The 26,906-nt window shown below is 52.2% G+C and overlaps 1 protein-coding gene across 1 annotated transcript in view; it reads left to right on the top strand.

Annotated features, from left to right (window-relative positions):
• The window catches only part of NINL (ninein like), a gene marked incomplete at its 3' end in the record, with an annotated part of 47,804 nt that overhangs the window by 3,114 nt on the left and 17,784 nt on the right, over window positions 1-26,906 (top strand). Inside the window, exons 3-14 of the mRNA XM_080716454.1 lie at window positions 2,030-2,202; window positions 3,657-3,723; window positions 4,805-4,995; window positions 5,873-6,025; window positions 7,876-8,049; window positions 9,356-9,492; window positions 11,034-11,174; window positions 14,461-14,635; window positions 15,468-15,578; window positions 16,225-16,305; window positions 23,424-23,556; window positions 26,227-26,333. Coding sequence (XP_080572580.1) covers window positions 2,030-2,202; window positions 3,657-3,723; window positions 4,805-4,995; window positions 5,873-6,025; window positions 7,876-8,049; window positions 9,356-9,492; window positions 11,034-11,174; window positions 14,461-14,635; window positions 15,468-15,578; window positions 16,225-16,305; window positions 23,424-23,556; window positions 26,227-26,333 — 1,643 coding nt within the window. The remainder of the gene's footprint in view (window positions 1-2,029; window positions 2,203-3,656; window positions 3,724-4,804; window positions 4,996-5,872; window positions 6,026-7,875; window positions 8,050-9,355; window positions 9,493-11,033; window positions 11,175-14,460; window positions 14,636-15,467; window positions 15,579-16,224; window positions 16,306-23,423; window positions 23,557-26,226; window positions 26,334-26,906) is intronic.

Below are 26,906 nucleotides of genomic sequence, written 5' to 3'. Positions count from 1 at the left end.
TCACTGTCATCAGGGTGCCTGACAAGGCAGGCACGCCTTGTCATCCCAGCACTCGGGAGGCTGAGACAGGAGGATTGCAGTTCACGGCCAGCCTCAGCTACTTAGTGAGGTCCTTTGCTACTCAGTGAGACCCAGTTTCAAAATAAAGAATAAAAAATAGGGCTGGGGGTGTAGCTCGGAGGTAGAATGCCCCTGGGTTTCACCCCCAGTACTGCAAAAATAAAAAAAAATAAAAATGAAAAGAAAGAAAGAGAAATGCAGAGGGAGATCTGTTGGGCTCACGATTGCAGGGGTTTCTGTCCGTGGTTGGCCACTCCCCTGCATTGGACTGAGCTGAGGCAAAGCATCGTGGCGGGAGGGCCTGTGGTGGGAAGCTGGTCAGTACATGGCAGCCAGGAAGAGGAAGGAGGGCCAGGGACAAAGTCTCGTCTAGAGGCATGTCCCCAGTGACCCACTTCCTCAGCCATGCCCCACCTGCCTGCAGGTCCCATCCCTTCTCAGCGGTCCATCAGATGATTAATCCAAGCCAGGCAAGTGGTGTACACCTATAATTCCATCCAGGTGGTCCCAGGGTGTCCCTTGTGGCAGGCCCGGGGGCCCAGGGAGTCACAAGCACCCCGAGTTTCTTCTCCCCAGTGGCCTGGATGATGTGGCCTCCAACTTGCAGGCATCGGGGTCTCCTGCATCTGCTCCCTCAGGGAGCCTCTGGCGGGTGGGAGGGGCGAGTCCCTGTCTCGCCGGGTCTCCTGCTCACGGAAGGCAGAGCAGAGCAGGAGCTGCACAGCAGCTGGTCACCTGGGGCAGGTCCATGGAGCCTCTTCTGATGCCAGTCACCAGGGGCAGGCCCATGGAGAGCCTCTCCTGATGCCGGTCACCAGGGGCAGGCCCATGGAGAGCCTCTCCTGATGCCGGTCACCTAGGGCTGGTCCATGGAGCCTCTCCTGATGCCGGTCACCTAGGGCTGGTCCATGGAGCCTCTCCTGATGCCGGTCACCTAGGGCTGGCCCATGGAGCCTCTCCTGATGCTGGTCACCTGGGGCAGGTCCATGGAGCCTCTTCTGATGCCGGTCACCAGGGGCAGGTCCACGGAGAGCCTCTCCTGATGCTGGCCATTGTTACCCACATACTCTTCTCTCCACTGGCCCGGAAGATTTCATTATATGTCTCATGAGCACTGTCTTTGCTGGGCAGCGCTGGCTAGGCCAGGCCTGCCAGTGGCTGTTTCTGGGGGTGTCCTAGCATCACCTCACTGATCTTGACCACTCTGAACACCATGCTGTCTCGAGTGGACTCAGCCTCCTCCCCATCAGACCTCAGTGCCTGTCCCATGTGCTTTCTCTGCCCCAGTTCTTCTTTCGGCCCAAGTCATGTCTGCCATAAAGCACTCTTCAGTTTCCTTGTCAGGCCTTGCCTCAACGGGGCCCCAGACTTCAAGCCTGCAGAAATTCCTGGGCTGCGTCTTTGGTCCACACCCCCAGCCCCATTGTGGTGGGAATAGTCACCAGGGCTCCAGAGCTAGATTTGTTTTTGGGGGGTAGGGAGCAGTTTGCAGTACTGAGGATTGAACCCAGGGCCTTTCTACCTCCAAGCTATACCCCCAGCACCTTTTACTTTTTATTTGAAACAGGGTCTCACTAGGTTGCTGAGAATCTCACTACTTGCTGAGACTGTCCTTGAACCTAGGATCCTCCTGTTTCAGCCTCCCAAGTACTGGGATAACAGGTGTGTGCCTCTGTGCCCAGCTAAAGCTAGGTTTTGTATTCATCTTTTTATTTCATAAACAGAAGCAAAATATGCCTGAAAATTGTAAACAGTACATGGGGTTTAGTGGAAAGTCCCCATCTCTGTCCTGGCTTCCTCAGTTCCCCAGGTGACAGGAGAGCCAATGCTAACCATTTCCTGTGTTTTTCCAGATGTTTTCTGTGTGCATAACAGCACATCTGTGGTTCACACTCTTGTGTGGTCCATCAGCACGAGTGGCCCAGAGCCCACTTCTGAGGACCCGCCATATCTCCTGCTTTCTATCTAGCTGCCTCCTGTGCTGTCCCACCAAAATATGTGAGTGGCTCGAAGAGGTATGGCCGCCAGAGCCGGCCTGAGCAGTGGGACTCAGCCACCGAAGCCAAGCCCGGGCCAGAACAGCAAGCCAAGGCCAGCCCGAAGAGCCAGCTCCGACATGCTGCATCTCTGGACAGCGTGGAGGTGGGTTAGCCTAGCATGCCACCTCGGGCTCCCAGCACCATCAGAAGCAGTCTCCACTTGTTTCTGTCCGTAGCATGTGGTCACCGAGGACGTGGGAGGCTGTAGCACTCCTAGCGTCTTAAGTGCCTGTACCTAGGCTTCACTTCGGGGTGGCGAATCATTTTGCCTTGGATCCGATTGTCTTTGGGGGTAATCTTCGCTAAAGAGCGCTGTCCTTCAGACTGGGGCCATCAAGTTCATCCCTGAATCCCTGACTCTGCCTTGCCCCGCTCACCACCACTTGACCTCCCACAGCAAGAAGGCAGTAGTCTCTGTGGCTTCACCAGAGTGAATGTTAATGTGCTGAGGGAGAAAAATGCTTCTGGTGTATCCTGAAGGTTAGGAACGTGCGCATACCAAGGCCCACACACTCACACCTGAACGTGGGCCACGTGCCTCCCCAGGCCGCTGGAGTTGGCACGTGCCCCGGCCTGCAAAGCACTTGCTGCTGGTGTCTGGAGTCAGCTCGGAGTCCAGCTGCCACAGCCTCTGTGGGCAGGTCCCCAGTTTCCCAGTTACTCATGGACTCATTAGACCTAGTTTTTAAGGATTCCAGAAAGTTCCTGTTTCCTACCCTCTGAGATGTCAACTTCTGACAGATGGGGCTGTATTGGGGACATATCTTTAATAAGAGCTCTGTGACTTATGTTGATTAGCTTGTGTGTGTGTGTTACTGGGGATTGAACCTACCTCTGAGCTATAACCTCAGCCCTATTTTATTTTGTGTTTTGAAACAGAGTCTCACTAAGTTGCTGAGGCTGGTCCCTCTCAAGTACTAGGATTATGGTGTATTCCACCTGGCTTACTGTATATCTTGGCTATTTGTTTTTTTGTTTGTTTTTGGTGGTACTGGAGGTGGAACCCAGAGGCTTTCTACCTCCAGGCTATACTCCCAGACCTATTTTATATTTTATTTGGAAACAGGGTCTCACTAAGTTGCTGAGAGCCTCGATAAGTAGCTGAGGCTGGCTTCAAACCTGTGCGATCCTCCTGTCTCAGCCTCCCAAGCGCGGGGATTACAAGTGTGCGCCACCACGCCCGCCTGGCTATCTTGACTATTTGTGGAGTGGGGGAAAACCCACATACATTTATATGTTAATGTCTCTTCCTTCAGGACATTAACAAATGTCAATACTCCTGGACAACATCAACATCTGGGACCTCTCTTCTTTATTCTCTTCTTAAATGTCTCAGGTATAGAGGGTTGAGCGAGCTCCAGGGCCCTGGTCTGGACCCTTCACTTCCTAGACGTCCTGGAGGGCACTGCAGACCTCAGCGGGACCATGCCTGCGAGGCCTCAGCTTGGGGCTCCTGTCCGGCAGATCTCCTGCAGGGCCCTCTTTCTCTTGAAACATCCCATTCTATTTATTCCTGGTGCTGCCCAGTGGGGACTCACAACCTTTTATGTTTTCCAGAGTCTCAAATCAGATGAAGAAGCCGAGAATGCTAAAGAGCCTCAGAGTGAATTATTTGAGGCCCAAGGTAACACCAGGGCCTCCTGTTACTGTTGTCTGCCTTTGACCAGGTCTTTGAAAACTCAAGTAGCTGGGTTGTTGGATTGGGCACAGCCACAGGAATAAGTTCCTAACCAGAGTAAATGTCCAGCATCAATGTGCTTCCCAAATGCTCCCCTGGGAGCGCAGGGCGCCCTGTTGCGGGGTTCCTCCCCCAGCTATACATGCTAGACATATGAAACTGTCATATATTTAAGTGGTGCCGTGTGGGGTTTGAGAGGCGATTAGCAGTCTCGCCTCACATATTACTTGCTCTTGCATGTGTGGTGAGAACGCTCACAGTCCCCTCTCGGCACATCGCAGGTCCTGAATGTGAGGCTCGTAACTATGGTCACTACTACCGCAGCAGGCCTCCAGTATTTGCCACCTTTAACTGAAGGTCTGTGTTACCAAGCATTCCACCCATTTTTATTTTATATTTTGTGGTACCGAGGATTGAACACAGGAGTATTCAGCCTCTGAGCTACACCCCCAGTCCTAGTTTTTAATTTTTATTTGGAAACAGGGTCTCACTAGGTTGCTGAGCGTCTCACTACTTGCTGAGGCTGCCCTTGAACCTGAGATCCTCCTGTCAGCCTCCCAAGTACTGGGGTAACAGGTGTGCACCACCACGCCCGACCCACCTATTTTCAGATTTCACATATAAGTGGGGTCATGCCATCTTTGTCCTCCCCTGTCTGGCCTATTTCACTTTGCAGTGTTCTCTAGGTTTCTCCATGTTGTCACAAATAGCGACATTTTTTCCTTTCTTTTTTTTTTTTTTTTTTTTTTTTCCGGTACTGGGGATGGAACCCAGGAACATTCTACCTTTGAGCTATACCCCGAGGCCTATTTCTTATTCTTTTTTTTGAAACATGGTCTCACTGAGTTGCAAAGGGCTTCAATGAGTAGCTGAGGCTGTCCACAAACTTGGATCCTCCTGTCTCAGCCTCCCAAATGCTGGGATTACAAGTGTGCACCAGCACGTCTGGCTTCTTTTCTTTCTTTTTAAGGCTAGATATCCCATTGTATATTTGTTGGGATTTCACTGTGACTCCCCCTTGCTTCAGGCCAGCTGCAAACCTGGGGCTCTGAGATCTTCTCGAGTTGCAGGAAGACCTGCAGCCCCTCCTTCAGTACACCTGAGAGCCAGGTCCGGGGCATCTGGGAAGAGCTGGGAGTCGGCAGCAGCGGACACCTGGATGAGCAGGAGCTGGCTGTGGTCTGCCAGAGTATTGGGCTCCATGGACTTGAGAAAGTGGTAAGGGGCCTAGGGGCCACCCCAGCAGCATGTTCAGTGTTAGGTCTGGAAAGTCCCTTCACCCTTCAGACACTGAAGCAGTTCTAACGCCTCCTGGTCTAAAATTCCTTGACCTCCCAGTGTCTTGGCCCAAAACTAAATTCCCGACACTTTTTTTTTTTTTTTGGTGGTACTGGGGTTCCTGGAAGCCTTTCTACCTCTGGGCTACACTCCCAGGCCTATTTTTATATTTTCTTTTATTTGGAAACAGGGTCTCTTAAGCCAGCGTGGCTGGCTTCGAACCTGCGCGATCCTCCTGTCTCCGCCTCCCAAGCGCAGGGATTACAAGCGTGCGCCACCACGCCCGGCATTCCCGACACTTTGGAGAGCTACCTCTGACAACTAGCTCAGGCTCTCAAACCTCTTCCGTGCTGGAGTGTGCAGGGCCCCCGCTTCCCTTCACTCATAGGCCCGTCTGCCTGGGATGGACACCTTTCCCCTCTCCATGTGGCCCTTTCTGCAGCCGGACCCAGCGGTGGGGCTCAGGTGCCTGTGTCTGCAGCGGCTGTGTGAACCGTTGTTGGCAGGCATGGGCAGGTCTCACCCCGTGAAAGTTGTTTGCAGCCCTGCTGGCCTTTGCTGGCCTGTGAGCAAGGGGCCAAGCCAGGCATCCTGTGTGTGCCTTCTCAGTGTCCAGTGACTCCCTGCCCCACTGGACACTGTGTATCTGAGTGTGGACACCAGGTGCTGTCCGTTCGCAACGGCATGAAGCCAAGCAGAGAAGCAGGGAGGATGGCTCTGGTTAGATGGGAGTGACAGATCGCCCTTGCTGGGTGCTTGGAGCCAGAGGGAGGAGGGGAGGTGGCCCTGGCAGCTGAAGCTGGTGGCTTCTGTCTAGGAACTGGAAGACCTGTTCAATAAACTGGATCGAGACGGAGATGGCAGAGTGAGTCTTGCAGAATTCCAGCTTGGCCTCTTCAGTCATGAGCCCACTTCATTTCTGGAATCTTCCACCCTGGTCAAATCCAGCAGGCCCTGGTCTCATTACCAGGTAAAAATGGGACAATTAAATCTCAGACGCTCAGACCCCAGCAGTAGATGACTAAGGGTCCTGTGGCCACGGGAGGCCACGTGGCTGTGTTCTTCCCTGGCTGTGTGGCGCTGGGTAGCTACTCCTCTTTTCTAAGCTTCAGATTCATTTGTCGGCTGGAGGCAGTTTGGGTGTCCGCTTCAGGGGTTCCGAGGGTAACACTCTGTGCAGAGACCTGGAGTTCCTCAGTGCGTCTTCTGGACTGCGGGAGGCTTCCTGGGAGCCTGTCTAGGGTTAGCCCTTTGTGTGCCTCAGCTGAAGTTCCTGTCCTGCATCCCGATGCCGCCTTTTATAAATGCCGTGTCTCCACGGCAGCTGTGTAAGTGGTGGCTTTCTCGGCGACTGGCCCAGTGCCATGTTTTTCTCAGCACCAGGACAGGGGAGCAGGCTTGCTCTGTGTGTGCCGTGGTGCAGATGTTTCTTTGCTGGTGGGTGTGGCATAGGACTGGTAGCACTGTCCTCTGCCGGGGTGGGTCGATTTGAGAATCTAAGTTTCTGACAAATGTCACCAAGAGCAGGTGAGAAAGCTGAGTCTCCATCCTTCCAGATGAGACAGACAAAGCGGAGCCCTGCAAGTGCGCTCAGTGCTGGGAGAGGCAGGCACCTCCTGAGCCACCACCCTTCCTGTGCTTTGGGGCCGCTGTGCAAGAGGCCTGCAGTGCCCCGTGCCCGGTGCACATGTGAGGGGCACCATGGGCACCCCCCACGGTGGCCTTGCCTGCTGTGGAGGTCCCGAGCTCAGGAAGGTGTGCAAGGCCCTTTCACCCAAAGGAGCTGCTGCTGCATCCACCTGGGCACTGCAGTCTCGGGGCAGCTCCCTTTGCTGCCCCACGCCACACACGCATTGTGTACACATATGCACACACACGTGTGCCCACTGTATACACATCCACACCCACTGCACCTGTGCACCCACTGTATACACATACCACATGCACACACATATCCACGGTTCATGCATATACATTGTATACACACACTGCATACATGCACACCCACCATGTAACACATTTCCCCTGTACATGCACGCAGCTGTATACCCACACACCCACTGTCTGTGTTCATCCACTGTGTACACCTGCGCGCTCCGTGTACACACATTACGTACACGGGCACCCACTGTAAACACACACGTAGCCTGGAAGCCAGGCTGCTGGCTGTGGGCAGCAGAGGCTCCTGGTTGCAGACCACCTTCCCTTGGCCGGTGGTGCCCCGTGCGGAGGCTTGTTGGGAAGGAAGCAGTAGGGCCACTCTTGCCTTTTCAGGTCTCACAACTCAAACACTGGGCAGCTTTTTGGCTGAGAGGTTTGTCCATCTTCCTTGTAAAGCTCCCTCAGGGCTCAGCTGGGCAATGCAGCTCTGAGTTCCCGGGAAGCCTGAGGTCCTGTTCCACTATTCCACTGCTTCTCTTCCCACCTGTCTGTTGTCTCTTTTCTCATCCTGGAATTTCCTGGCGGTCAGTCACCTCCCAGGCGCTCCCTCTGTGAGGCTGGATGTACACTGTCACTAACTCAGCGGAGACTTCAGAGCCCTCTATGGTCCCTCTCCAAGTGGCGATGTGCCTCTGGGCTGCTGGTCAGCCCGTGTGAGTGGGAGGCCTCTGGTGGACGATATAGGAGCAGGTGCTCAGGTGTTTGGGGCCCTGGGTGCACATCCCAGCTCTGTTCCCTGAAGATCCTTGCCATCTTGGACAACTCCATGGCACTTCACACCTCCTCTCTCTGGCCAAGGACAGTCTCAAGAGTCGTTCTTGTTTTAGGCCAGGCTGCTGAGTGCAGAGGGCCTCAGGGGTCTCCTTTCCCACTGCACAGGTCCTGGAGGAGAGCGGCTGCCACACCACCACCACCACCTCGTCCCTCGTGTCCGTGTGCTCTGGCCCGTGCCTCTTCTCCAGCGTCGATGACGGCAGTGGCTTTGCCTTCCCAGAGCAGATCATCTCTGTGTGGGCACAAGAGGGGGTCCGGAATGGCAGGGATATCTTGCAGGTTGGAACTTGCCTTTTGTGGCTACCCTGGTGGGTGGTATCTGAGTGGCAGGGAGCAGATGAGGGACAGTGTGTCAATGGAGGAGGGTGGATGGAGTACCCTGTACCAGAACACATACCACTTGCAGAGAATCCTATGCAGGGAAGGCTTTGAGGAGTTGTTTTTTCTTAAATTTTTGCTTTTAGAATATAGAAAATTTTAAGCCGGGTGTGGTGGCACACACTTGTAATCCCAGAATTTGGGAGACCGAGATAGGAGGATTGCAATTTGAGGACAGGCTCAGCTACTTAGTTACTCTTTGCAACTCAGTGAGACCTTAGGTTCCATCCCCAGTACCACACACACACACACAAAAAGAAAATAGAAAATTTTAAATTTAAAAGATAATAAAGTTTTTTAGGGGGTATATTGGAGATTGACCTAGGGTCATTCTACCTCTGAGCTATACTTCCAGCCCCAGGGGTCTCAACTAAGTGGTTGAGGGTCTCACTAAGTTGCTGAAGGTCTTGCTAGATTGCTGAGGCTGGCTGGCCTTAAACTTGCAATCCTCCTCTCAGCTTTCTAAGTACTGGGATTACAAGTGTGCACCACCAGGCCCAGCTTAAAAGGTAATAAATACAGAGAAAAGGTCTAATTGAAAATAAGTTCTGGTGCCCTACACACATCCCTTCATTGCCACATGAAAGAAGGGGTTCCACAGAAGTGAGGAAGAGGTCTCACTGGGTGTCGCTGGCATTCCTGATGGGTGCCTCCTTCCCACAGTGCCTGCTCCCCGCCGACCCTTCCTGTCAGGGTCTGGTGTCCGGAGGGCCTTCCTCCTCATCAGCCTCCTCTTTCAGCCTCCCATAGACTGTCCTCATGAGTCTCAGAGTCTACCCTCAGGACTTGAATCTTATTTTGGTACTGGAGACTGAATCTATGGGCATCCTACACCCAGCCTATTCATTCATTCATTCTTTTACTGTGGCACTAAGGATTGAACCTGATGGGGGCTCTACCTCTAAGCTACACCCAAGTCCTATTTTATATTTTATTTTTAAATAGGGTCTCAGTAAGTTGCTGAGGGCCTTTACTAAGTAGCTGAAGCTGGCTGCAAACCTGTGATCCTTCTGTCTCGGCCTCCTAAGTACTGGGATTCAAGCACACACCACTGTGCCCATCCAGCTTTCCTTTTTCTTTTTCTGGTTCTGGTACAATAGCCAGTATGGGTCGAGGTCCCTGGCCTGCCCTAGGGAGAGTGAGGAAGTGTGTTTGGGAAGTCCCTCGTCCTCTGGTGCCCACTGGGGCTTGCTACCTGCATTTGCAGAGCCTGGACTTCAGTGTGGATGAGAAGGTGAACCTCTTGGAGTTGACTTGGGCCCTCGACAATGAGCTCCTCACAGTTGACGGTGTTGTCCAGCAGGCGGCCCTGGCCTGCTACCGCCAGGAGCTGAGCTTCCAACAGTAAGAGCCACCAGGGACCAGGGTGTGGGTACAGCAGGCTAGGCCGGCCTCCAGGGGAGTCCAGTGCCTTCCCTGCCTGGTCTGTGGCCACTCCTGAAGTGGGGGCTCCATGTACTACCAGCCTCCTGCTCTCTGGCTCCATTAGAAAGAGCTTGGAGTGGGGGCGAGAAAAGAGCCACTAGAGCAGTGGGGGCCGGTGTGTCCCTGGGCCCAGGTGGGGGTGGTCGAGAACCCAGCAGTGTTCCCTGGCTGCTCCTAGAGAACTTGTGTCCACAGAGTTGAAGTCCCTCCTCATACATGGAGACAAGCTCAGACATTTATATGCCAGGGTCCTCATCCTTTTAGCAAGGTCCAGAACAGGACTTGGACTTTTGGGCCCTCCTCTTGATGGTGCTGACACTCACTGGGGTGGAGGTGAGAGCCCTCCATCTGGCCACTGACCTTCTGAGAGCAGCCAGGACTCCTGGGTTTGGGCAGCGAAAGAGAAAGGAAGCCCACCTGCAGAGCAACAGGTAGGCTAGGAAGACGTTCCGTCCCAACTGGGTTGGGCTTTGCTTTCGCTGGCCGTCCAGGTGCCCATCTACTAAACAGTTGAGACTGTTTTTGTGTTCTTATTGATGTTCCAAAGCTGCAGGAAAGATTGACAGAAACCACGACTTCGATTCTAGAGACTGAAGCCTGTCAGGCACTGACAGATGAGCCTCTGACCTCAACAGCTCTACAGACAGAACCAGAGAAAGGGAGAGAGGGGCGGGGTGCCCGGTGTCCCTCAGTGGAGAGAGCCTCCAGAATAGCGGGTGCTCCAAAGTCACACCAACAAATCACCGTGTGCTCGGAGAGGCCCACATGCACTCCCTCAGAAGTCGGCATGGGCAGGCCCCCAGGGATGGCCACAGCCGGCTGCCTCCTTCCCTTCGTGCATCTGTGCCTGGGTTAGGTGCCAGAGATCCAAGGACTCTTGGCCCAGCTGCAGACAGGAGGGCCCACCGCTAAATCTCACACATCCTTGCGGGGCGTGGTGGCGCACGCTTGTAATCCCCATGCTTGGGAGGCGGAGACAGGAGGATCGCGCTGGTTCGAAGCCAGCCTCGCTGGCTTAAGAGACCCTGTTTCCAAATGAAAAGGTTAAAAAATAGGTCTGGGAGTGTAGCCCGTGGGAGTGTATCCCGGAGTTAGAAGAGCTTCAAGGAACCCCAGTACCACCAAAACAAACAACAACAACAATAATAAATAAATAAAGTCTCACACATCCTGAATCTGTGTAGATGTGTGGCATTCTGCAGAGCTCTAGGATCACATTCCCTGTGCTTAGAAATGTTCTAGAAACTTCCCATGGCAGACCATTTGGTGTACCTTCCTCTCTCATTTCTAGTAGACCATCTGTGAATGGGCACAGCAGTGTGGAAGGTACCCCAGGAGGTAGTTGTGGGGCAGTGAGGTCCCTGTTAGTGCGGCCGTTTTCATCATTTGAATAGACGGGGCTCATGCACCCACAGCAGGCCCAGGTCACCCTTCACCTGCCTGTCTCCTTCCTGTGACAGAGGGCAGGCAGAGCTGCTGGTGCAGGAGCGAGACAAAGCAAGGCAGGACCTGGAGCGAGCTGAGAAGAGGAACCTGGAGTTTGTGAAAGAGATGGATGATTGCCACTCTGCCCTGGAGCAGCTGACGGAGAAGAAAATCAAGTAGGTTCTGGGCCTTGAGCGGTGCTCCTCACCTGGGCCATGCCAGAGCTGGGCTGAGGCCTGTGGGCGCGGGGCTTCGAGGCCAGGGTTGTGGGTGGGATGGAGCAGGTCCCTCCTGTCCTGCCTGAGCCCCGTAGTCCAGAAGCATACCTCTGGTTGTCCTTTCTAAGAGGAGCAGGCACAGCTAACATGCAGAGTCCCGCTCTTCAGACGCAGAGGACCCCACTGTCAGCTGCGGGCCTCAGGGAGACCCTGGCTCTGCCTTATACCAGCTGAGGCCTCTTTTGCCCGGATGCATGACTGAGATGCTGGAGGCCCTGAGAAGGGCTGCTGAGTGACCTCCACTGGCCCAGCAGGCAGAGGAGCCAGGGAGGAGACCTGGCTCCTGACCATGGCTCTGGCCTGCTGAGCCCAGCCCTGTGTGGGGTCAGTGTGCGAGACAGACCTAAGCAGAGGGCACAAAAGCTGGTTTGTTCTCTAGAACATTCGAGAAAATCCTGCCCACAAGGACTTCCCAGGCTGCGGCAATGTGTGGCTTCCTGTCCTCAGTGTGTGAACCTTGGCTCCTGGCAGAGCTTATCCGCATGCGAGTGCAGGTGTGTGTGAGGGCACACGTGTATGCATGTTTATTTGTTTAATTTTTAAATAGGGCTGCCTTGCTGAATTGCTGAGAGTCTGCTCAGTTGTTGAGGTTGGCCACTAACCTCCTGTGTCAGCTTCCCACATAGTGGGATTACAGGCATGTGCCACCATGCTTTGCTGACTCTGTGGATGTGTGTGTGAGCGCACATGTGTAAGAAAGAACCGTGTGTGTCAGAGTGAACATGGTGTCATTTGCTTCTACCAGTGGTCGAACCAAAGAAGGCCCCAGTAGGAGAGTAGTGAGTGAGTGTGTGTGTGTGTGTGTGTGTGTGTGTGTGTGTGTTGCTGAGGCTGGCCATGAACCTGCAATCCTCCTGTCTCAGCCTCCCAAGTACTGGGATTACAAGCGTGTACAATCACACCACGTCAGGGGCATTCTATCTCTGCGCTACACCCCCAGTTCAATTTATTTGTTTGTGGTACTAGAGATGGAACCCAAGGGCATTCTACCTCCAACCTACACCTCAAGTCCTATTTTTTTTTATTCTTTATTTTGAAACAGGGTCTCACTGAGTTGCAAAGGGCCTCACTAAGTAGTAGCTGAGGCTGTCCATGAACCTCGATCCTCCTGTCTCAGACTCCCAAATGCTGGGATTACTAGTGTGCGCCACCACACCTGGCATTTTTACTGCCGTACACTTGACGACCACAACCTAGAGGAAGATTTATTTGTGGTAGGCTGAGTCACATCTGAGAACCACAGGACGTAGAGAGAAAGCAAGGTGAGGGGCCGAAGACGCACATCTAGTGCCCAGGCCACTCCCAGTGACCCACCGCCTGCCTTTCTGCCCAAGACGTCCATTAGGCAGCAGCACGTTTGTGCCCTGGGGAGGTTGGAGCCTCGTGACTCAGTTATCTCCCCTCTGGACATTTAGCATTGTCAATATGTGAGCCCCTTCCGGGGACACTCTGCACCACACCACATCAGGGTGTGTCCTAAGAAAGGACGCGGGCTCAGCTCAGCCAGTGGGCCTGTTCTGCCTTGTGGCCGGGCCACTCCCTTGAGCCGCGCCTGCAAGCACTCGGTTTGCACTGGGGGCCCTGGTGGGAGGTCCCGTGAAGGCTGGCTCCTGTCTTAACGAGCCGCTTACCTTTGCACCCCTGAACTCTACCTTCTCAGAACTGCTTGTAGTCTGGGTTTCACTACTGTTAAAAATTGGAGTGAGCCAGGCGCAGTGCTCATACCTATAATCCCAGTGCTTGGCAGGCTGAGAGAGGAGGCTCTCAGGTTGGAGACCAGCCTTAGCAATGGGGCGAGACTCTCAACAGCCTACTGAGACCTGTTTCAGACTAAACAATAAGAAAGGTTGGGGTATAGTTTGGAGGTAGAATGCTCCTGGATGTTGGGTGTGGTGGCGCAGGCTTGTAATCCCAGCATTTGGGAGGCTGAGACAGGAGGCTGGTTCAAGGACAGCCTCAGCTATTTAGTGAGGTCCTTTGCAACTCAGTGAGACCCTGTTTCAAAATAAAAATTAAAAAATAAAGCTGGGCGTGGTGGCGCACGCTTGTAATCCCCGCGCTTGGGAGGCTGAGACAGGAGGATCACACGGGTTCGAAGCCAGCCTCAGCTACTTAGTGAGACCCTGTTTCCAAATAAAATATAAAAAAGGGCTGGGAGTATAGCCCGGAGGTAGAAAGCCTCTGGGTTCCACCCCCAGTACCACCAAAAAAAAAAAAAAAAAAAGGGCAGGAGGTGTAGCTTGGAGGTAAAATGCCCCTGAGTTCTGGGTTCAATCTCTGCAACACACACACGCACACATACGCGCTCACGCACACACACGCACGTCATCTACACATACGCGCACACGTACACACACACACAGCAGTTTTAAAGCTGTCCCAAATGCTCATGGGGCTCTACATTAGCCACATTTGTCGCGTTGTTTCTTCATAAGAGACAGCTGCCCTTCTTCACCCTCTTGCCCTTTGGGTATTTTATCAAAGTTTTGAGCTGAGATTAAAGTTTCCAAGTTTCCAGCTCTGTTGCTGGAGGGTGAGCCCAAGACCGAGACAGCCCCCGGTGCTTCTGGGCCTTTTGAAGTCAGACGTCTCGGTGTGCTGTCTCAGTGGTGTTGCTTTGGGAAATCTGCAGTGGCTGTTTAGTGCTGAGTTGAGGCTTTGAGCCTGTTTCCCACCGGTGCTGGTGGGATGGTTATCGCAGAAGGCGAGTGGAGAGCCTCAGAAAGCTGTCCCGCCCTCCTCCTGTGTGCACCGGGAGTTCACATCCACGGGCTCCCTGCTGCCGAGTTTCCAAGGCCTGTTTCCTGGAGGGAGGCAGCCATTATGTACCTCTGGTGGCCAGGCCTTCATCAATGGTGGCCTCAGGGCAGAGTGGGGTTGAGTCTTCTGCCTGTGTTCTCGTCCTGGGCTCCAAGGGCAGCCGCTGGCGTTCGCCCTGTGACCTACCAGTGCCCCTTACCTGGGGTCAACTCCGCCCACCCATGAGGGATGTGCACCAGCCACCCCACCTGCCTCACCCTCGGCATAGGCAGTTCACCTGCGGAAAGGCAACCCATCTGCTGAGTAGGACGGCAGGGTCAGAGGTAGTCAGCCTGGTGTTGAGGGCAGGGACTTCCGAGAAGGAAGGACCCTGAGAGGCGGTGGCACCCTGAGATCCCAGCGTGGTGTGCATGCTGTGTTGCAGGCACATGGAGGAGGGGTACAAGGAAAGGCTGAGCCTTCTGCGGTCTGAGGTGGAGGTGGAGCGGGAGCTGTTCTGGGAGCAGGCCTGCCGGCAGAGGGCCACGCTGGAGCGGGATGTGGGCCGCCTGCGGGCTGAGGAGGCCAGCCTCCGTGAGAAGCTGACCCTGGCCCTGAAGGTAGGTGGGGTACATCCCAGGGGCACCCACGGCGATAGGGGAGGATGTTCCGAGCTTAGCTGAGTGGACGTCTCGGCTTCGTAAGGAGCTGCGTGACCCTTTCTCCTCTCCCTTTGCCCCTGCGGGGCTCCTTCAGGGAGGGCCGGCCAGCACAGCTGCACCCAGAACCTGGGAGCATCTCTAGGTAGCTGTACGGGGTCTGGCAAGTGTCCCAGCCCTGCGCTTGGCCCTGGGGAGTAGCTGCACAGTGGGAACAGCTGAGGCTCCAGGCTCTCAAACCCTTGCTCTGCCCCCACTGGCAGCCCTGCGGCCTCCACACCAGCACTGCCTCCCACAGCCTCTGCCTCCTCTGGGAGGGGTAGCTGGTCACCTCCAAGCACCTTGAACTTCACTCTCAATGGCTGTATTGCTTCATGCTTCTCAGTCCACTCCCCAGTGTCTGCAGACCACCTCTGGTAAACTGCTGAGCCTTAATAAGGTGCCATTTTAAACCTGTCCTTTAGAAAACAGCTGAGAAAGGGTGCAAGAGCCCTTGTAGCACCCGTGACCTTTCCAAGCATGGGGGCTGGGACCAGAGAGGTAGAGACAGCGGAAGCAGGGAGCATTGCCGGGCCGGGCTGTGTCCTGGAATCCTGTGGGCGCCTTGATGCAGTGGGCACGGTCCTGGCTGCAGGGCAGTGGGCGCCAGATGCTCTGCCTTCAAGTGGTTCTTCCCTGATTCCCTGTGCTGCTCAGAACAAGCCTCCCACCCAGCGAGAGGCGACTCTGAGACCTGCAGGTGTCCTCCTCCTTCACCACCTAAGTCTGGTCAACACTGGCCTGTGTCCCATAGGAAAACAGTCGCTTACAGAAGGAGATGGTGGAAGTGGTGGGAAAGCTTTCGGATTCAGAGAAGCTGGTTCTGAAACTGCAGAATGATCTGGAATTCGTGCTGAAGGACAAGGCAAGCCTTTTTGCTGATTCTGAGTCTTCAGGGGGCCTGTGAGTAGTTGGTAAAAAAAAAAAAAATAGTGTCACCCTGGCGCATTGGCATATGCCTCTAATTCCAGTACTTGGGAGACTGAGCCAGGAGGATCACAGGTTTGAAGCCAGTCTCAGCAACTTAGACCCAGTTTCAAAGTAAAAAATAAAAAGGGCTGGGAGGTAAGCTTGGAGGTAGAATGCCCCTGAGTTCAATCCGCAGTACCACCTATGATACATAGGTAATAAAACTGAGTATTCTTTTCCAATTGAAATTATAAAAATGGAGAGAAAATTAGCATGGCCACCTTGCCTGTTTTTATCCCTTCATGTCCTATTGGGGTGCTACCTGCAAGTCAGGTCCAGCCTGTCGGCTCCTTGAGGGCAGGCCAAGGCCAGCGCCATCTGTACAGACCTCAGACCTGTTCCCTATGGCGGGGGCCAGGGGGAGGTAGAGCTCTGTGCCATCTCGAGCGGGGCACCCAAGACAAGCAGGAGGAGGCTCAGAGCAGCTGCACCTGGAGGAGCACAGACCAGCAGGGAGGAAGCTGCCCAGTTTCTCAGGGCTGGAAGAGCTTCTCCACTGGGTCTGAGGGCCTGCCCGTCACTGCCGTCCTTCTCACTTTCAGCTGGAGCCACAGAGTGCAGAGCTCCTGGCCCAGGAGGAGCAGTTTGCAGCCATCCTGAAGGAATATGAACTCAAGTGCCGGGTAAGTGCCTCTTCCCAGCCTGCCCAGTCTTCCCCAGGCCTGTGTCCCAAGCTCATGGGGCCAGGCCCTCACATTGTCATTGGTGCTGCAAACTCATGCTCCCTGACCCCCAGCCTACAGGGGCGAAAAGGGTGCCTTTCCTGCCACACAAACACAGGTGCCATCCAAAGCTCCCACCCTGAAGCAGGTGTGGTGACACGCACCTGCAGTTCCAGCTGCACAGGATGCAGAGGCAGCAGGGATGGCTTGAGTCCAGGGTTAGAGGCTAACCTCTAACCCCAATGGAGTGAGTGAGACCTTGTCCCAGAAAAGAAGAAAGCCTCTGATCCTTGGCACACTTGCCCTTAACACTTGGCCTTAGGAAGGTTACAAACAAGTTAGGACTGTAGAAACTGAAAACAGCCAAATGCCCAGTGTCAGGGGATGGCGAAGCTGTTATTGTAACGGAAGTCTCATCATCATCATCATCATCATCATCATCATCATCATCATCATCATTTGTGGTACTAGGGATTGAACCTAGGGGCATTCTACCTCTAAGCAATACTCCCAGCCCTATTTTATTGTTTTTATTTTGAAACAGGGTCTCATTAAGTTGTTGAAGGTTTTGCTAAGTTGCTGCAGCTGACTGGGAACCTGAGAGCCTCCTGTCTCAGCCTGCCAAGTCCTGGGATTACAAGCATGTGCCACTACGTCCACCTGAAGCCATATTATTTTAATAGAGTTATGAGTATCCTTGAAAGTAATGTGGGAGGAGATGATTCCAGATAAGAAAACCCCTCGGCCACATTGCCAGTGAGCAGGAAGTTAAACCTCCTCATTCTGGGAGTGTAATTCAGCGGTGGACATGTGCTTAGCATATGTGACGCCCTGGATTCAATCCCCAGCCCCGAGAAAAACCTTCCATATATTGCCACTTACATCTCAAAAAACAAGAAAAATCTCCATATACCTAAAAGTAAGAAAAACCGAAGTAGGTCAATAGAGTTGACCATAATTTTTGCTGAAAATTTGCTATAATGATAACAACAACAATTTGCAAGTTGAGCACGATAATGTGTAATTATCTGAAGATGTGATCATGTGAGGCTGACTTAATTCTACTAGGTCCATAGTATTGTTATCTTGTATGGTAATGGGATAGACACAGCTGGTTGGGGTTGCATCTGACTCATTCCAAGTGTGAGTTGCTTTTCTCCAAGTCACCGCCTGCTGGAGATCTGGGATTATTTCTGTGGTTAGTGGCATGGTTGTTAAGGACATCAAAGTAATTTGATGTGATTCAAAAGGTGAGCAGAGATTGTGAGGAACGCACCTATCTTCGAAGCTGAGGTGCCCTTTGGCCAGAGAAACAGATAAATTATTGTTTGGTTTTAAGAGTCTACTGTAAATTAATTTCTTAACCATTTCCTCCAAGTTGTGTGGCCTGACTTCGTTCCCATCTCACGTTGCCTTTGCAACTCCTATGGTCCTGCATTAGGCTGTGAGTCTGCCGCTCCCAGTCTGTGGCTTGCATCTCACTCCAAAGCCCAGGCCGGGGGCCCTGTCACCTTCCGTCTGATTTTGCCTTTCGAATATCCTGTGTGTGGTCAGCTGTGTCCTTCCCTCTGGACTCAGCCAGGGTGTGATAGGACAAGATGCAGCCCGCGGTTGGAACGTGCTGGCAGCTTTCTGCCACGATTGTCACTTGCTGGCTTTCTCCTTTCCTTAAACTTGTTAAGTAGACTTGGAACCTAAAAGTTCTCTCAAACACATGTAAACCCTTTCTTAACATGACTCTGCTATTCATTTTGCCCTTAATTCTTGAATTTTTATTTATTTATTTATTTATTTTTGGTGGTTCTGGGGTTCATGGAAGCCCTTCTACCTCTGCGGCTACACTCACAGACCTATTGTGTGTGTGTGTGTGTGTGTGTGTGTGTGTGTGTGTGTGTGTGTATAATTTTTTTTTTTTTAATTGGAAACAGGGTCTCTTAAGCCAGCAAGACTGGCTTTGAACCTGCACGATCCTCCTGTCTCTGCCTCCCAAGTGCGGGGATTACAAGCGTGTGCCACCACACCCGGCCTTTTTTATTTATTCGTGTGTGTGTGTGTGTGTGTGTGTGTGTGTATTACTGGGGATTGCATCCAAAGGCCATCTACCACTGAGCTGTACTCCAGTCCTTCCTCCTCCTCTTCCTTCTTCCTTTTCTTCTTTTTGGTTCTGGGAATTAAACCCAGGGACATCCTATCTCTAAGCTATATCCCCAGCATTTCTTTATTTTTTATTTTTGGTTTTGAAACAGGGTGTCACTAAGTTGCCAAGTCTAGCTGCAAATCTGCAATCCTCCTGACTCAGCCTTCCAAGTACTGGATTACAGGCATGTATCACCAACACCTGGCTTAGCTTGGGAACATAACTAGAGATATTTTGTATTTTAGTGTTTGTCTATTTGTTTAAGGTTTTCAGACAGGCATGGTGGCAATACCTATACTCCCAGCAAGGGGATTGCAAGCTCGTTGCCAGTCTAGGCAATTTAGTGAGACTCTGCCTGAAAATAAAAAATGAAAAGGGCTGGGGATGTAACTCAGGTAGGGTGCCCCAGGTTCAATCCCAATATTGAAAAACAAGCCAATTTTGTAGGATATTTTGGGCTGATTCCAACTAACATTTATAGCATTTAAAACAAATTTCTTTAAGCCAGGCATGGTGGCACATACTTGTAATCATAGTACTTGGGAGGCTGAGACTGGAGGATCAAATATTCAAGGATAGCTTCAGCAATTTAGTGAGGCTGTCAGCACCCTAGTGAGACCCTGTTTCCAAATAAGAAATAAAATTGAGCTGGGGGTATAGCTTAAAGGTAGAATGCTTCTGGGTTCAATTCCCAGTACCACAGAAATAAAAAATTTAAAAAGGTTTATTTGAAAATAATTGCAAACTTACATAAAGTTACAGTTTAAGAATTGCACAATGACTACCTGCACCCTTTACCCAGTTTCACCTGTTGTTGACAACTTTACTTCTTTTACCTTATCGTTTGCATACTTGAGCTCTGTGTGTGTGTGTTCATGTAAATGTATGCACAGAGCTATTTCTGACTCATCTGAGGGTGAGATCATGTGCCTCCTGACCCTTTTCCCTAAATCCTGGAGGGCACATTGTCTAAAAATAGGTTCCTGTTCATCCTACAGTGCTATGCAGGGACCTGTTCTTGTAGGTACATCAGAGTCAATTATCAAATGTTCAAGGATTTTGCTAGCTGCATGTTAAATCTTGGGTGGCTTTAAATCAGCTATAGTGGGAGATTTTTTTTTTTTTTTTGGTGGTACTGGGGTTCTTAGAAACCCTTCTACCTCCGGGCTACACTCCCAGACCCATTTTTATATTTTTATTTGGAAACAGAGTCTCTTAAGCCAGCGAGGCTGGCTTCGAACCTGCACGATCCTCCTGTCTCCACCTCCCAAGTGCGGGGATTACAAGCGTGCGCCACCATGCCCGGCAGCGGGAGAATTTAAACCATAGAAATTTGCAAAAGCATCTAGGCATGGTGCCACATTCTTGTAGTGCCAGTACTTGGAAGCTGAGGCAGGAGGCAGCGGATTTGGGGCAAGCCTCAGTAGTTTAGGGGTGTTGGAGGTGTCGATTAGAGGTAGACTGCTTCTGGGTTCAGTAGGAAGGCAGGAAGGGAGGGGCAAAGGCTGCACGGGTACATTTCCTGGACAGCCAGTTTCCCAGCACCGAGCTCACTGTGAATGTTGTCTGACATCACTGTGGTTTTCTCCTTAGCTTCATGGACTAACACACAATGCTTCAAAGCACTGTCCATGATGCCTTGTCATTATTTTTAATTTTTCTTGGTGGTACTAGGGATGGAACCCTCTGAGCTACACCCCTTCATTTTATATTTTATTCTTTTATTTTGAAACAGACAGGGTCTCACTAAGTTGCTGAGCTTGGCTGGGGACAGGGATTGTGCCACCATGCCTGGCTCCACTGCCTTAATCTAATGACTTCCTGGGGGCATTTCCCTCCAGGGTGGCAGTAGCCAGCCAGGAGCCAGCTGTTGGCTTTAGCTGTCCTCTTTGTACTCCGGCCCTGGATTCTGCTCCAAGAAGCCCCTTCTCTCATAACCACGTAGCTGCAGAGACTGCCCGTGGTCTGGGGTTGGCATGTGCGCTGTCTTCGCGGAGGCTGCCTACAGTTGTCTCCCAGTTCCAGAGGAGCCCTGTCTCTTGCCAGTGTGCATCTCCCCCAGTGCTCTGCACGAGGGCGTTCATTAGCAGGAGCGCCATGCTGCCCTCAGTGCCAGGTCCCCTCCTGCCCACTGTCCTCTGGGCTGGGCCTCTCTCCTCCCGCTACCTGCCTGTTTTCCTGGTGAGGCTGCCCTGGCTGGTGGGAGTCGGCGATGTCAGGCGGATCTTCTTTGGAGATTCCTGTGGTCCGTGTCTTTTACTGTTGCTCTGGAGTCACAGCCCCTTGATCAGAAACTCCACACTCTTTCCCTTTGCTTCCACAGACTCCTGGCAGATGGCCAGCTCCTCCCGTCTTCTGGACGCTTCTTTGTCCCCTGTGCATGTGCTTGGTCAGCCTGCTGGCCCCCACAGCCAGCTGCCTCCTCTCTCCTTAGAGCCGCGTGGCCTCACCCCTTCCCTCAGTCTCCTTTGTGAGCGTTCTTCTCCCAACTAACCAGACAAGGAAAGCCCAAGGCTCAGAGCCTGGGGCCCTTAGGCTTCAGGACAGACGTGACTGCTGACAAGTCTCTCCCTGGAGGGCACTGCACTGCTCACAGTTGCCTTCAGTGTCCTAAGCCACTCCAGATACACATGCCTCTTAGGTGATGTGGTGCAAGGACACACAGGATCTCCAGCAGTCCTGGAAACGGCTTCCTGTCCTGGCCGACACCCACCATATCCAAGAATCGTGGGTCTGGGGATGGAACCCAGGGGCTAAACCCCCTGCCCTATTTTTTATTCTTTATTTTGAAACAGGGTCTCTTAGTAAGTACCGGAGGGCCTCACTAAATAGCTGAGGCTGTCCACGAACTGCAATCCTCTGGTCTCAGCCTCTGGAATGGTGGCATTACAAGTGTGCACCACCACGCCTGGCAAGAATCTCTGTTTTCTGGCACTGCTGAATTTGTGTAATGTGTATATGTTCTCATCATACCCATTTTGGGTAGCAGAAAAAAAAAAAACACAAAGTGGAACCTGGCATGGTGGCACATGCCTATAACCTCAGCACTTGTGAGGCTGAGACAGGAAGCTTGAAGGTTCAAGGCCAGCCTCAACAACTTAGAGACAATGTTTTCAAAATAAATAGCTGGTCATGTTTGTAATACCTAGGCTTGGGAGGCAGAGACAGGAGGATCACGGAGACAGGAGGATCGCGCAGGGGTTTTTTTTGTTTTGGTTTTTTGGTGGTACTGGGGGTGGAACCCAGAGGCTTTCTACTTCCAGGCTATACTCCCAGCCCTTTTTTATATTTTATTTGGAAACAGGGTCTCACTAAGTTGCTGAGAGCCTCACTAAGTAGCTGAGGCTGGCTTCGAACCCGTGCGATCCTCCTGTCTCAGCCTCCACCATGCCCGGCTGGATCGCGCAGGTTTGAAGCCAGCCTCACTGGCTTAAAAGATCCTGTTTCCAAATAAAAATATAAAATAGGTCTGGGAGTGTAGCCCAGAGATAAAAGTGTTCCATCCCCAGTACCACCAGTAAATAAATAAATAAAATAAATAAATACATAAATAGATCCAGGTGTGGTGACACACCCATTTGTAATCCCTGTATTTGGGAGACTGAGATAGGAGGATCATAGTTCGCAACAAACCTCAGCTATTTAATGAGGCCATCCACAACTTAGTGAGACCCTGTTTCAGAATAAGGAAAAAAATTAGGGCTGTGTGTAACTCGGAGGTAGAATGCCCCTGAGTTCAATCTCTAGTACCCAGGACCACTAAAAGAAAGGAAAGGAAGAAAGCAAAAAAGCAAGCAAGAACGAAAGGAAAAAGGGGTCGGGGTGCGTGTGGGTGATTCTGTGGATGCTGTTCTCTCGGTCGGCACTGGCTAGGAAAATAGGGTGCTGGTCGTGTGTATAGTTTTAAGTTTTCCAGTAGGCACGTTAAAAGTATAAGAAAAGATAGATTATATTAGTTTAATAATATTTTACAATCAATGTATCAAAATGTTATTTTGATCACAATCAGTGTTAAAAATGATTGAGTGATGTCACAGCTCACTTTCTGTACCTTTCAGTCTCCGCCCGCTGGTGCCTGCTGGGCGGCCTTTGTCCTTCTGTCTGACATGTACCTCTCTGCTTTGTGGCATTTGCTCTCGAGCAAGTAGCATCTCTTTCGGTATTTAATAGCTGCGCCTACAGAGTGCTTAGTACATTCCACAGCAGCTGAGGAAAGAATCCTGGCACAAAACCCAAGGCGTGGCCTTGTGCACAGGCGTGGTGCTGCTGAGACTTCCCCTTCCTTCTTCCTTCCTTCTTTCATGTGGTACCAGGGATTGAACCCAGGGATATTCCACCTCCAGATTATACCACAGCCCTTTTTATATTTTGTTTTGAAATAGAGTCTCACTAAGTTGCTGAGGCTGCCTTCCAGCCTGCAGCACTCCTGCCTCAGCCCCCAGGTACTAGGATGACAGTTGTTTGCCACCACACCTGGCTACCACTGTGGTTTTAAACAAACCACCTGTAGTCCCGCAGTGACAGTTCCCTGTTTTCCACATTTCTCCTCAGTACCCACTCCAGTTTTTTTGTTGAGACCCTCCTATATACTCAGTAAGAGAAAGTGATGTAGGTCATGAGAACTTGAAGGGAGCAGTTGAGGTAATGTTACGTCTGTGTATGAAAGTACCACTGCTGTCTCACCAACCTGTGGGGAGGAAGAAGGAGGAGCAGGGTGGCTGTGGAGGGAACACAGTGCTGTGTGCATGTGTGAACCTCACTTTATATACACACACATATGAAGAAATGACCTGGTTCTGCCTAGCCCACCATGTTGTTTAGGGACTTAGAATCCAGAATCGATGCCTGTGGGCCTCGCACATGTGGAGAGGGAGTTGGTCCTGGGCATCCGCCTGGGCCAAGGCTGCAGAGGCTGGAGGAGGTGCCTGGTTCTGTCCTGCAGGATCTGCAGGATGGCAATGACGAGCTGCGAGCCGAGCTGGAAGGCCTGCGGGCCCGGCTGCTGGAGAGCCGGCAGAGCCCCTCGGAGGACACGGGCGCCCATGGACGGAGGCTCCCTGGACGCAGCCCAGCAGGTCAGCACCCAGCCCTGGGGTGAGGAGGGAGGGGCTCCCTGGACAGGGCCCGGCAGCAGGGAGACCTGGGGATGAGGTGAGAAGGGGCTCCATGGGCAGCACCCTGCACACCAGAGGTGGGTAGACGAGGGGGAGAGGATTCTGTGTGTAGAAATGATGAGGGTTATGAGGATCTTGTGAGCCCAGGAGAGACAAGTCTGCCCTGCAGGGATGTCCCCAGGTGGGCCTAGGGAGGTGCCATAGGCAGCCCTGCAGCAGTGCAGGCACATGGAAAACCACTTGGGGTGCCTGAGGGGGCAGGACAGTCTCTGCCACAGGGAGGCATCGCCCATGTATGCAAAGACCCCACTCCAGGCTCTCACATTCTCAGGCACCGGGGTTGGGGAAAGCGTCTAGTGCCAGAAGCCCCTGGGGCCCATGTCAAAAAGTTCCTGGCTCCTTCTGGAAACCAGATGGGCTGAGTGGGCTGAGTGGGGCTTGGGCTGCGGTGCCTTGGGTCTGGTCTCCACCCCTCCCCGTGTTGTGTGGGGTTGTGCAGTGCACTTGCATGGCTTGCTCACTACAGTGGCAACGGGCTGCGTGTGGCTCCTTCCCTCTGGTCCAGCAGTCCCTTCTGCTCCATCTTTACGTGTCTTGGAGACCCCAGCACTCAGAGGTCAGTTTGCTCCCATCTGTAACTCTGAGAGCACTTGTCAAGAACAGGGAGGTCTCTCCATCACTAAGGTTTCCTTTAGTTCCCCTCAGTGGTCTGTAATTTTTCTTCTTTCCTTTCTTGCACATTCTCCCCCCTTCTCTCTTTCTTTCTTTCTTTCTTTCTTTCTTCTTTCTTTCTTTCTTTCTTTTTTTGTGGGTCTGGGGATGGAACCCAGGGGCATTCAACCTCCGAGCCACACCCCCTGCCCCATTTTTTTATTCTTTATTTTTATTCATTTCTTTATTTTTGGTGGTACTGGGGTTCCTGGAAACCCTTCTACTTCTGGGCTACACTCCCAGACCTATTTTATACTTTTTAAAATTTGGAAACAGGGTCTCTTAAGCCCACAAGGCTGGCTTTGAACCTGCGCAATCCTCCTGTCTCTGCCTCCAAAGCATGGGGATTACAAGCGTGCGCCACCACACACGGACTTTATTCTTTATTTTTTCTTTATTTTTTATTTTTGGTGGTACTGGGGTGGAACCCAGAGGCTTTCTACCTCGGGGTTATACTCCCAGACCTATTTTTTTTTTATACTTTATTTGGAAACAGGGTCTCACTAAGTTGCTGAAAGCCTCACTAAGTAGCTGAGGCTGGCTTTGAACCTGTACGATCCTCCTGTCTCAGCCTCCCAAGCACTGGGATTACAAGAGTGCACCACCATTTATTCTTTATTTTTGAAACAGGGTCTCACTAAGTTGTGGAGGGCCTCACTAAGTAGCTGAGGTTGTCCGTAAACCGTGATCCTCCTGTCTCAGCCTTTCAAATGCTGGGATTACAAGCATGCACCACTGTGCCCAGCTGTAATTTTCATTGTAGAGGTATCTTACTTCCTCGGTTACATTTATACTTAAATATTTTATTCTTTTTGGAGATATTGTGAATGGAATTGTTGTCTGCATTTCTTTTTTAGTGGGTTCACAGTTGGTCTATAGAAAAGCTATTGATTTTTGTAATTTGATTTTGTATCCAGCCACTTGCTGAATTTATCAGCTCTAGATGTCTAGATGGTTGAGTTCATTGGGTCTTCTGTGTGTAAGATCATGTCATCTGCAAGTAGAAATAATTTCACTTCTTTTCCTATTGTATCTCTTTAATTTCCTTTGTCTTGTCTTACTGCTTTGGCTAGAATTTCAAGTACTGTATTGAATAGAAATGATAGTGGGCATAATCACCCAAAAGAACCGACACTGGGGCCTTCACAGGGAGCCAGTGGGGTCTCTATGCATGTGGGACCTGTAGGCAGCCTCCTCACCTATAGGCCCCTTCACTGAAGTCGGAAGGTTCCCAAGACCTGCAGTCGTTATGGCCATCAGACTTCCCAGGAAACTTCTGGAAGGAAGGGAAAGTGTGGCCCTCCCCACACCAGGAAGAACAGAGGCACTAGAGTGTAGCCAGCACAGGAGTCATTCACAAGCCCCCACCTGAGGGGCGACTTACCTCCCTCTGTCCCCGGGAGCCTGAGCTGTGTGCCACCTGCAGCCCTGCTCATGAACCCAGGGGTCGCAGTGGGCCTGCCCTAGGTGAACCACTCACCCCTCACTCCCGTCAGCGCATACAAACACCAAACCGTGGAGCTTCGCTCGTGTCTGGCCCTCTGTCTGCACAGGCCTGAGGCCTGGGGTGAAGCTTGGTGGCCTTGAGGCTGCCACTGTCTGTCTTCCCCTTTCCTCTGTGCACCAGCGATGTCAGAGAGCCGGGTTAGGGTGCAGTGTGTCCTCGTACAGCTGTCTCTAGGGGAATTCAAGGGCCCTGATGGAACTTGCAGGAGTCCCTAGCCCGCTCGCCCTCAGTAGTCTGTGTTTTGGAAGACAGCTGCTGATTTCTAGAGCACTAACTTCCAGAAGACAGCGACACCCTCACTGCCAGCATGGCATCCTCGCCGTGGGGACAGGGAGGGGTTCCTTGTCATCAGGTGGTGGGGACCCTTGGAGGCTCCAAAGGGACCCTCCTCTTGTTGCGTCCTTTTGTTGCAGGCATTTGGTTCGTGGGCGGCTCCTCTCCAGTGAGCATAGAGACAGAGATCATGATGGCGCAGGTGAAGGAACATTACCAAGACCTGCGGACCCAGCTGGAGGCCAAGGTCAGGCAGCGAGGGTGCCACGGGTCACTCCAGCAGACGTCGCCACCTGTCTGCCCTGGCCCTCCTGCCTCCGGACAAGCCCATTTGGGGAGGAAAGTTTGTAGGGAAGTGTAAATAGAGTTGGTCTCATGCCTTCTCTGGAGGGAAGCAGAAGGTGGTCATGACAGGGAACGGGCTTTTGCCCGAGTGTCACCTGGGCGTGTGCCGAGGCTGCCTGGTAATGGGCGGCCCTCCCTGCTTGTCAGCTATTGAGAATTAGTGACTGGCTTTGCTCTACCCTAGGTGCTTGGCACTTGCCCTGTGTGGACTCCATTGCTTTTGGTAATGGGGAGGGAAATGGGCAGTCTACCTCTGGGCCACACTCTCAGCCCTTTTTGTTTGGGGGTTGGCATGTAGGTGGGAAGTCAAATGGGTGTTTAGTCCCCATTACCAGAAATAGGGTCTCACTAAGGTTCTGAAGCTGGCCTCAAACCTACGATCCTCCTGTGTTAGCCTCCCAAGTATTGGGCCTGTAGGCTTGTGCCACCATGTCTGGCTAGTGGTGAGTTCTGAGGGACAGAGTCCAGTGCTTGT

Source organism: Muscardinus avellanarius (assembly GCF_963383645.1).
Source record: "Muscardinus avellanarius genome assembly, chromosome: 19".
NCBI lineage: Eukaryota > Metazoa > Chordata > Mammalia > Rodentia > Gliridae > Muscardinus > Muscardinus avellanarius.
The sequence above is the reverse complement of the archived record's forward strand: the minus strand, read 5'-3'. Positions and strand labels throughout refer to the sequence as shown.